The sequence below is a fragment of the Orcinus orca genome, chromosome 3 (genome assembly GCF_937001465.1).
Source record: "Orcinus orca chromosome 3, mOrcOrc1.1, whole genome shotgun sequence".
NCBI classification, from domain to species: Eukaryota; Metazoa; Chordata; class Mammalia; order Artiodactyla; family Delphinidae; genus Orcinus; species Orcinus orca.
This window is the reverse complement of record NC_064561.1, coordinates 8,633,220-8,643,135: the sequence shown is the minus strand read 5'-3', so window position 1 is coordinate 8,643,135 and position 9,916 is coordinate 8,633,220. Positions and strand designations below refer to the sequence as shown.

The 9,916-nt window shown below is 58.0% G+C and overlaps 2 protein-coding genes across 5 annotated transcripts; one reads left to right on the top strand and one right to left on the bottom strand.

Annotated features, from left to right (window-relative positions):
* The first annotated feature begins 1,091 nt into the window (after positions 1 to 1,091).
* Positions 1,092 to 3,587, top strand: MISP3 (MISP family member 3). 4 transcript variants are annotated; one of them, XM_004277426.3, is made up of 3 exons: positions 1,114 to 2,359; positions 2,873 to 2,946; positions 3,206 to 3,587. In XM_004277426.3, the coding sequence occupies exons 1-3, from the start codon at positions 1,792 to 1,794 to the stop codon at positions 3,221 to 3,223; spliced, it is 660 nt and encodes a 219-aa protein (XP_004277474.1). In that variant the 5' UTR covers positions 1,114 to 1,791; the 3' UTR covers positions 3,224 to 3,587. The 4 variants fall into 4 exon arrangements, with proteins under 4 accessions (XP_049563687.1, XP_049563686.1, XP_033257122.1 ...); XM_049707730.1 differs by lacking the exon at positions 3,206 to 3,587 and having other exon boundaries at positions 1,092 to 2,359; positions 2,826 to 2,946; XM_049707729.1 differs by lacking the exon at positions 3,206 to 3,587 and having other exon boundaries at positions 1,092 to 2,359; positions 2,789 to 2,924.
* Positions 3,588 to 6,599: 3,012 nt separating this feature from the next.
* C3H19orf67 (chromosome 3 C19orf67 homolog) lies at positions 6,600 to 9,669 on the bottom strand. The gene is made up of 6 exons (XM_012535830.3): positions 9,244 to 9,669; positions 8,414 to 8,558; positions 8,196 to 8,296; positions 7,924 to 8,109; positions 7,448 to 7,582; positions 6,600 to 6,983 (listed from the first exon to the last, which is right to left on the bottom strand). The coding sequence occupies exons 1-6, from the start codon at positions 9,576 to 9,578 to the stop codon at positions 6,809 to 6,811; spliced, it is 1,077 nt and encodes a 358-aa protein (XP_012391284.1). The 5' UTR covers positions 9,579 to 9,669; the 3' UTR covers positions 6,600 to 6,808.
* Between the last annotated feature and the right edge of the window lie 247 nt (positions 9,670 to 9,916).

Genomic DNA, 9,916 nt, shown 5'->3' with positions numbered 1-9,916 from the left:
TATTATCCCCATTTTACAGACAAGGAAACTGAGCCTTGGAGAAGGCTGACACTTAGGTTCTGAGTGGGCGGGAATCAGGTGGGCCTGATTCCAATTGGGTCAATAGAGTCAGAGGAAGGAAGGAGGTCAGATGGTCAGAGGGAGGAGGGTAGCAGCTTGAGATTGGGATCAAGGAGAGAGTAGAGTGGGAGGGTGGACAGAAAGGGGCGTCACCAGGGTAGGCAGAGAGTTGGGGGATTATTGGGGATCCTGAGGCTGTGTAGCCCTCCCCACTTTCTTTAGGTAACTATATCTTTCTTACTGGTCACCCCAAAATGGTGGGGGGTGGAGGCAGGTTTTGGAGAGAGCCCAGGGGAAGAGAGTGGAAAATGTCCCTGGGGGTAGGTCGCCGGCTCCCGGCATCGATCCTGGCCTTGAACGTCACAATCTGGCCCCAGCTGCAGGGAGCTACTTCCTCCCGCAAGCCTGGATACCTCTCTGAGCCTTCCCAGTCGCCTGGGTCCAAGGTGACCGCCTTTCAAACCTCAGCCGCTCTGCTGAGCCCTGGGCGTTCTGTGTGTGCGTCCCTCCCTCGTCCCTCAATCTGGGAGTGCACTTGGCGGTGGACGCCTCGCGTACTTTTCCTGGAGAGGGTGAGGGGAAGGGCCCTCTGGGCTTGGCGCGGGCGCTGGCTCACCGCTCGGAACCTTGCTGAACCCAGGCACTGGGAGGGAGACTGGGGCGGGCGGTGAGGCGGTTCCTGGCGCCCCCTCCAGCCCGAGCTGTGCGCTGCAGGGGTGGAAGGTGGAAGGACAGCCCAGAAGCCGTGGGCGTTGCTGCTGCGCGGGACAGGCAAGGCCCCGGAAAGATGGCTTCGGGGGACACCCCACCAGAGGACAGCGTTCAGAGGCCCAGCCAGGCGTGCAGCTAGGGCCAAGCCTCCGGGCAATGCCGGGGACGTGAGGCCGAAAACGTTCTAGGGTGGCACCCCCTGAGTGAACACTGCACCCAGACTGGCGTCCCAGGTAGCGGGCTAGGTCTAGGGAAGTCCTCTTTTAAACGGGCCAATGCCCTGAGCTGACTTGAGGCGTGCTAGTGGAAGCAATCCAGCGCCCAGCTGAGGCGCCCCCGTCTCGAGGGCGGGGCCAGGGCGGAGCCCGGAGTCCTGCCTGCAGGTGCAGGGGGCGTTGCCCGGCCCTGCCCCCGGGGACAGTTCTTGGAGGCCAGGGGCGGGTCAGAGAAGCGGCCGGTGCAGGCTACGCCTTGGAACCCGCGGACGGCGACTGCAGCCACAGGTGCCGCGCAGGGCGGTGTGTCCCAGCTCTGGGCATCAAAACTCCAGCGCTGGGAGCTACGGCTTCCCAGCTGCTCCCAACCCTGGACACCGAGGCCCCCGGGCCGAAGAGCGAAGCCCTGGGGTCGTCCGAAGAGCGGGGCCCTGAGCCCCCCGGGTTAGACAGAGAAATTCCCGGGCCTGCCGCAGAGCAGGATACCGAGGTCCCCAGGCCAGGAGGCGAGGTCCCCGTGCCCTCCCCAGACCAGGGCGCGGAGACCCCCGAGCAAGAGAGCGAAGTCCTCGGGCCATCAGCGGGGCAGGAGGCAGAGCGCCCTGGACCGACCGCAGCTGAGGGCTTTGAGAGTCCTGGGCGAGGCAGCGACGACGCTGAACCGTGTGAAGCGCGAGGCGCGGGGCTTCTGGAGCAGTGTCCCTCTCAAGGTCCGGAAACCTCCTCTGAGTCAAACTCGGAATCCCCCCAGCTGCGTTTCCTACTGCGCTCCGAGACCCCACAACAGCCCCCAGAGCAGCCGCTCATGGAGACGCCCATCGAGCGCGAAATCCGCCGCAGCTGCGAACGCGAGGAGAGCCTGCGCCGGAGCCGGGGCCTGAGCCCAGGTCGCGCGGGCCGCGAACTCGTCGAACTGCGTGTGCGGCCGGTGCTCAGCCTGCCGGGCCCCGGCTCCGCGCTCCCGCGCGCCTTGGAGCGCGCTCGGGCGGGCGCGCAGATGCAGCGAGACATCGAGCGGGAGGCCCATCGGCAGGCGGCGCTAGCGCGCCCCGAGATCCCAAAGCAGCGCGCCCGGCAGCCGCCTCAGCCGCTGGGCGAGCTCAAGCGCTTCTTCGAGGCTGCCGGCGGGTGCGGCTCCTCGCTGGCGGCGGAGGGCAGCGCGGACCCGCAGCGGCTGCCTGAGCCCGGAGGCCGGCCACGTTCAGTCGTGCAGAGCCGGTGCCCGGTGCTGGCCCGCGCCCCGCCGCCCATCGCACCATCGCTGCTGGAGCAGGAGGTGCGCGAGGTGAATGAGCGCGAGCGGGAACTGCAGCGCCAGCGCCTCAGCGTCTACGGCACCGCCGAGTTCAAGGAGCCCGCGCCCAGCCTAACTGGTAAGCCACTGGCGCCCCTACGCTGGGAATTCCCAGGGCTCCAGCCGCTCTCACCGACTGCCCAGCTCCAGTGGCCCTCTGATCCTCAGGGTCCCCCTTCCTGGCTCCCAGACTCCTCGGGCCCCTCTCAACTCACCTCTTCTGGGCTGCCCATCCCTAAGCTCCACACCCCCGGACCCCGTCGGACTCCCAGATCCAGCCCCCCTAGGCTCGTGGTGGGGGAAGGGAGGAGGATCCCACATGTCTTTGTCGGGTTCCAGGGAACCTTCCCTGGGTTCTGGCACACCTGGATCCTCCCTCTGAATTTTCGGGTTCCTACCTCCCCACCCTGGGTTTGTTTGCCTCTCTCCCCCCTCGGGTTCCTCCCTCCTCCCTCATGATGGAGGCCTCCATGGGGAGGAGGGGGGTGAACGCCTGTGTGTGTTTAAGGGGCGCGGCCGCTCTCCTTCGTCCTGGCCGCCTCCAGCTGGTGAGAGGAGGGGCAATCTCGGCTGAGCGCCCCTTCCCCCGCAGCGAGCAGGGGCGACGGAAAGCTGGCGGTGATCTGGCCTCCCCGCAGAAAGGCCTCGGAGAACGGTCTGGAGCAGGTGGGAACCCCTTTCCCCTCCTGCCTCAGGCGTTTGTCGCTGCCCCCCACCCCAACCCTCTGCGTGCGAGAACGCTGGGCTGGGGAAAGGACCCCCTGGGAAGTCACTCTGCGCTAGGACCCAAAGTCCCGGACGTGGCCCAGGGGTGTCGAGAAGGCGGTGGTCCTGGGGCCCAAACTGCCCCACCCGGGGCCTGGGTGTCCCCACTCGCGGTGCGCGGGCCCCCGAGGCATGCCTTCGGTCTGGCCCCTCTCTCCAGGAGGAGACGAAGCCTTGAGGTTCGAGCCGGCTGGGGTCCCAGGACGAAGGTAACATGCCCGTCAGAGGACCCAGGCAGGGGCGCCCAGGAGTGCCCTCCGGATCGGCGGAAGACCTAGAGAGGGGCTACAGGTCTGAGCCAGGAAAGACGCAATCGATCAGCCCCTCCTCGAACCTGACTTTGTGAAATTGACCAGAATCTTCTATAAAACTGTTAGTCCCAATGGGGAAACACCACTATCACAACCCCGCCAGTAAAACTGCCCCGCCCTCCTCCACCTAACTGCAAACGGAGCTAGCCTCTCCTTCCGGCCTTGACTGTTAGATAGGGGTCACCTCCTCGGCTGTCCCCACTCCCCAATAAAGCCCCTTCTTTCTGGGCAGTGCAGGCTGCTTTTTTCTGGGTCCTCTTCGTCTGCGGTGGGGTGGGGCGGGAGCGCGGCGAGAGGAGCAAGGCTTGAGAAAGTCGCCGGAGGCGCCGGCCGGAACGCAGAATGTCCGCTATCTCCCTGTTCCAGGGCCGCATATCTCCCCCTGCCCGGCCGGGGCCCTAGTGCCCCCTGGCGACGCGGGCGCGAACTGCGGCGTTGGGACAAACGAACTCATGCCCACCCTTTCCAGATTTCGTCAACATTTATTGGTGCCAAACCACATGCCCCGCGCTGGGTGCTGGCTAGACAGAGGTGATAAGAGGTTGTTCCCGCCCTTGGGGACATAAACAATGGCTACAAAAAAAAGGGAGTGGTATTGGTTCAAGCTCCTTAGTAGGGCATGCAAGGCCATTTATAATCTGCCTAGCAATTGCAAACCTCACATGCCTACAGACCTTAGGCAGATATTAAGAGAGAGACAGGGTGTGCTGTAAAACAAATGCCTCATTTCAACAGGCAGGTAGGTGTTCTTCCATATCACCAGTGCTATGAGTGAGTGAGCTTAGTGGTGTCAAGCTTCTGCTTTCCAAAAGCAACTGGAGGGAATTCCCTGGTGGTCCAGTGGTTAAGATCCTGTGCTTTCACTGCCCAAGGCCTGCGTTCAATCCCTGGTCTGGGAACCAAGATCCCACAGGCCCCATGGTGCAGCCAAAAAAATAAAAAACAAACAAAAAAACCCCAAAGCAACTGGAAGTCCAGGCTTTAAAAGAGAAATCTACCAAAATTTAATTGTGACTATTTAGAAAACTTTAATTGGTGGGGGGCAGGAGGGGACAGCAAGCAACACCTGTTTGCAGTAGGGCTTATGGCTGTCAATTGGCAAGCCCTCCTTAATTTCCCTCTGTCCCAAGACAAGGGGTCCAAGGCTCCCCTGGATGGGATTCAAGATAAGCTGTAAGACTGCATCTGTGCAGTATATTCTGCAGTGTTAGTGTATCAGCTTCTTAGAGGTGCGCTGAGACCCAGAAAAGACTTTTAGAATCATTGTTTAAACTCCTGGATTTGTCCAATTCTGTATGCCCTGGGTCTAGCTCACACAGCACGGCACCCCAACAGTAGCTCAGCCCAAGGACCCACCCCTGACCCCATCATCAGCACACTGACCACATGGTTGACCATGACTCTGGGAGGTACAGAGAGAAAAGTAGGAAAGAGCCAGCACTGCCAAAGTGGAAAATGGAAACGCCAAGAACCTGTTCTTAATCCCCAGCAGGGGAGCTAAGAATTAAGTATGTAGAGTTGACAGAACTGCTTAAGTGTAGGCCTGGGTTCTCTAACTTTCTTGCATATTAAAATTACCTGAGGCACCCTTATGCCAAATAAATCAGAATCTGATAGAGGCCTTGGCATCAGTAAAGCTCCCCAGGTGCTTCTAACATGGAGCCAAGTTTGAGAGCCATGAGGTCGATGTAGGCTAGCATTTCTCAAAGTGTGGTATCTGGACGAGCAACGTCAGCATCACTTGGGAACTTGTAAGAAACACACATTCTTGGGCTCCATCCCAGACTTAATGACCTAACCCTCCACATGATTCTAAAGTTAGAGAATCATGGGTGTAGACAGGACCCAAGAAATTAAGCCTGTTTCCTTCCTCTCTCAGTGTTGTCACCACCCACCAGAAATCTAGTTTTAAGTGGCTTGTGGATTTGTCTGAAGGGAGATAGATTAAATCTGCATGTCGCTAGTCCAAATTGAGATGTGCTGTTAAGTGTAAAATACACAAAAGATTTTTAAAACCTAGTACAAAAAAAGAGGGCTATCTCATTAATAATTTCTTACATTGATTATATGTTGGAATAATATCTTGGATATATGAAGTTAAATAAAAATATCACTAAACTTATGACCTCTTTATTTTTCTAATGTGGCTACTAGAAAATTTGAAATTACATATGTGACTCGCATTTGTGGCTCATTTAAAATTTCTATTGGACTGGGCTAGTCTAAACAGTGGAGGGGGGCCTCAAATCCGTGTCAGGGAACTTTAGAACCCCTTTGGACCCGTTCAGACCTGGGTTGTGGACTAAAAAATCCTTGATGCAGTCAGAAACTGTCACCAGAAGCCTCCAATCCCACCCCGAATGAACAAGGGTTTTGGTCCAGTCCTGATTTACTTCACCTCTCACGTTCTTTTTTGTCACTTGTAAACTGGGATAATCATAATACTTATGATAATACTATGTACCAGGGACTATTAGGTAAGCGAGTGTTTTGCTCCATGAAGCAGGGCTCCAAGTCTCTCCTCCCACTCTGAAAATGCTAGGGGGAAGCAAAAGGTGTCCCTTAGTTTAAAGCGGGGGGTTGCTCGCAGCTGAGTGACAGCAAGGACACCCCTGCCCTCGCAAGTGACCAGTTGCTATCAGAAGAACCCAGCTCAGGTCCAGGCTCCGCCACTTGGTCGCCGTAGCTCTCGGCAGGCGAGTTCACCTCTCAACCCGTGTCTTCTCTCCGGTCCAAGGTTGGGGTGAGGTTTAGCGACCCTAAGTTGGATTGCCTCCAGGCTCTCCCACCCAGCCCGCGCCCCGGACACCCCAGGGGGTACGGCGACCTGCACAAGACAAGACCGAAAAGCTGGAAGAAAAGATCTAACCTCGGCTCTTAGGAAACTGATGGCTGGCCTTTTCCCGGGGCACGTTGGGAAATATAGTCTTTTTCGGTACAGGGCAATAATTTCCGGGTCAAAACATAAGAGTGGGCGTGGCCCTGCGTCCCTTCCCACAGTGGGCGTTGAATTTCCCGGCTACCCAAAACTTGAGGTTTTCTGGGTTCCGGTTGTTGACAGGAGCAGCTACTTCCCTTTTTGCTTCATGCGCGCCTCTGCGCACGCTCTGAGCTTCCGTCCTCCCGTCGTGGACTATGGTTTTGTTTCCAGAGACTACATTTCCCAGAAGGCCGCGCGAGTGGGCGGGGCCCCCTCGCCCCAAGGGGAGGGGAGCGGCTATCCGAGCGGACGCTGAGCCTGTGACCTCTTTCTTTCTTTTATTTAACATAAAACCGGTGTGTCCACCCGCAGGGCCCCGCGGCCGGGCCGGACCCAGTGCGGACGGGCTAGCTCGGCCTGGCCCCTTGGAAGGCGAGGCGGAGCTGCACTAGGAGAACGAGTGAGCCCCTCCACTACTCCCTCTCCTGGAGTTTGGAACTGTCAAGCTCCAGCTCCCACCCTCTCTCCAGGTTCAAGACTCCTGCGCGGCCCACGCCGCGGGCCCGGCGGCGCTCGGGGGCCGGGCCGTGCCTGCCTGGCCCGTGAGGATCTGCACCAGCAGGTCGGTGGCCAGCATGTGCGACGGCTCCTCGAAGCCGATGGTCAGCAGCTGCTCGTAGTCCCCGGAAGGCTGCGGGGACAAAATCCTGGGGGCCGGGGAGAGACAGGCCTGGATGTGAGCGCCCCCTGCTACTCGGGAGCCCCTCCCCTTGAGTGAGAGGCTGTGGCTGAGAGAGGCTTTGTTTCAGCTAGGGGTGGGAAAAACCCTGGGGGAAAGTGATTTTCTTGTTGATGAGAAACATAGAGGGTAACGGCTCTGGGAGGCTGAACAACTCTGGCCCTGACCTGGCCAATTACTCAGCTAGCTGTGTGTCCTTGGGCAGGTAATTTATCCTCTCTGAGCACCTATTTCCTTCTTTGTAAAGTGGGGCTAGTAGTATAGACCTCAGTGGGTTGTTACATGAGTCTGCATAAAGCGCTTTTCAGGGCACAATAAAATGCTATCATTATTACCAATGGAAACAGTGTTGGGGGAGGTAGATGGTGTTTGTTTGGGTTCTGCCCCTCCCTCCAGACCCCACGCCCACCTTGCCATAGCCCTAGCTCCTACCATGAAGAAAGGTCATCCTCAGCTGGTCCTAGGGGCACCCATCGGCCGATGGACCACAGCTTCTGAATCTGGGGGCATGAGTTGGTTGGACTCTTGCCTCTGTCTTCCCATGTATCTCTATAGCACAGGAAGTAGCTGGGAGGGGAAGGGGCAGCAATTAAATGTGAGCAGTTTCCTAACTTCTGTTGGAGGGTTTTAATTTTGGAGGTAAGGTAGAAACTCATCAGAAGTTGCCTTCAAGTTCTCAGGTAGGGATATGATTCAATACTGAGGCTTTTTCTCACTGTCAGCCTACTTTTAAGATGAGGGCTTTTATTTTGATGGGGGCATATATATATTTTTAAAGGTGGGGATGACCTTTCAAAGGTCCTTGATTTCCTGCTTGGCTTTCCATGCTTTGATGGTGGTGGTTCAGTGGCCCAAACTGGCATTCTCCATAGAGAGGGGAGGACTTTGATTCTGATAAGGGGACTCACTAATCCACACGGGAATCTTGCCCCTGGCTGCTGGACTCTGGGGTGGTTTCCAGGTTCCAGCGCATCTTCTTATAGAGGTATCGGGGCAAGCGGCTGGCGGTGTAGGCGGCAGGGGCACAGTATCTAAAGATGGACACCTCGTGGGAAGGACTGATGGAGAACCTCCCGCAGAAGAAACAGGAGATGCTGGCAGGAGATGGGAGAGTGGGGAATGAGGGTATGCCCTGGACTCCTCCACCCCTGACCCCAATCCCAGTCTCCTAACCTTTTACCTTAGGGGGTCAGTCTCCTCCAGGTTCACAAACCCAAATGATGCATACATAAGGACCAGCTGTTCCAGGCGCAGAGTCAGCTGTTGGGAGATCTCCAACAGCTGCATGGAAGAGGGGGCATAATGTGATTAGCTGGCCTGCCATGAGCGTCCTCCCCATCCCCCAGGCCTGAGGGATGAAGAAAGGGGCATAGGGTCTGGGAAACCTGCTCCACACACCCCCTTTCGGATCAGCTCCTGCAGGGCTCCAAAGATGGGGGGCACACTCCGTGCAGCTGCCTCCAGGTACAGGAAGTAGGGCTCACACATCTGCAAGAAGGTGGGCATGGCCTTCGCCAGCTGTTCCTTCTGCACTCGGTCCCTGCTGAAGGGAGAAGGGGGCCTTTGCCTGAGGTCCCTGGCTCCCCCACCAATTTCTCCCATTCCACTCACTGCCCACCTGTATCCCTGACCTGGACCCCCACTACAAACCAAATCCCCCAGTGTCAGGCCTTTCTCAGAGCATCTTCCAGGACCACCAGCCTCAAAAACATTTGAAACACTTGTTAAATGCAGACACCCGAGTCCCAAGACTGACTTTGACTTACTATTCCCTGGGTGAAGCCCAGAAATCTAGGGTTTAAACAACCTCCCAGGGGATTCCCATGGACATTGATATATGAGAATCACAGTCCCCTTTCCCTTGGTCTGGGAATCGTATTATCCTTTGAGGCCTCAAACTGGTAGCCAGTAGGCCAAATCTTGCTCAGATAGGTTTTGTTTAGCCTGCCCAGGGTTCAAAACCTAAGCCAACGGTTACAAAGTGGGAGAAGAGTTCTAGCGATTTGGCAACCCCAAGGGCCCACATAATAGCTCGCACTCCCTAACCCCCAATTTCTACACAGTCCTCATAACTCTTCGAAATTGGATTGCTGATCAGCTAGCTTCATTTACCTCCTCTGGCTCCTAATGCTTTTGAGTTTGCAAATCTAGTGTCTGTCACCTATTTTGTTATTCCCTTCTCCGTCTCCTTATCCATGGGTAGAACCTAGGACCCCGTCCAACATCACCTGTAGAACAAGTAGCTCTGGAAATCATCTGCCTTCTTGAGCAGGTAACGGAGCTGTTCGCTGATGGGGCTGAACATGGTGTCCAAGGGTAGGCGAGGAGGGGCGGGCCCGGGGCCTGGGGCCAGAGGCTCAGGGAAAGGCGTAGAGGTGGAGGCCTCGGGCAGCTGCCCCTGAATACCCTCGGGCTCCGCCTGGGGTGAGTCCCCAGGTCGGCCAGTGGGAGGCGACCATGAGGGGTCTTCGCAGGGCTGTACCCCAGGTTCCAAGTCGTCCGGGAGCGGCGTTTCCCCAGGGCCCGCGGGGAGCGGCCCCAAGAACCACTGCCCGGTTGCCATCGTGCGGCGGGAGGCGGGGACCAGTGCTCTTTAAGCCTCCGCTGCTCACATTGGCCGCAGGTTCGACCCCGCCCAGGGTACCTCGGACTTGGCTGGGAGCGCGTCCCCCTCCATCTCACCCGGGCCTCGACCTCTCTGCCGGCGCTGCGTGGAGGGAGTTCAGTTCATTTGAATTTCAACACGCAGGAGGGGCGAGCCGTTCCGGCTCGCGCTGCGCGGCCCGGCCGCGGCGCCTCGCGCACACGCGCGCTCCCGGAACCTGGCCGTGGGGTACGCGCCGGGGGAGGCGACCTGGGCCGCTGCTGGCGCGGCAGTGTCCTGGGGGTGCGACCTGGGGC

Excerpts from the sequence above, each read along its gene's own strand:
- MISP3 (XM_033401231.2), top strand. The coding sequence starts at position 1,792 with ATGGAGACGCCCATCGAGCGCGAAATCCGCCGCAGCTGCGAACGCGAG. Across the intron at positions 2,360-2,872 it reads GCCCGCGCCCAGCCTAACTG|CGAGCAGGGGCGACGGAAAG; the intron begins GTAAGCCACTGG and ends CTTCCCCCGCAG.
- C3H19orf67 (XM_012535830.3), bottom strand. The coding sequence starts at position 9,578 with ATGGCAACCGGGCAGTGGTTCTTGGGGCCGCTCCCCGCGGGCCCTGGG. Across the intron at positions 8,110-8,195 it reads GAGGAGACTGACCCCCTAAG|CATCTCCTGTTTCTTCTGCG; the intron begins GTAAAAGGTTAG and ends ATCTCCTGCCAG. Across the intron at positions 6,984-7,447 it reads GAGGATGACCTTTCTTCATG|GATTTTGTCCCCGCAGCCTT; the intron begins GTAGGAGCTAGG and ends CCCGGCCCCCAG.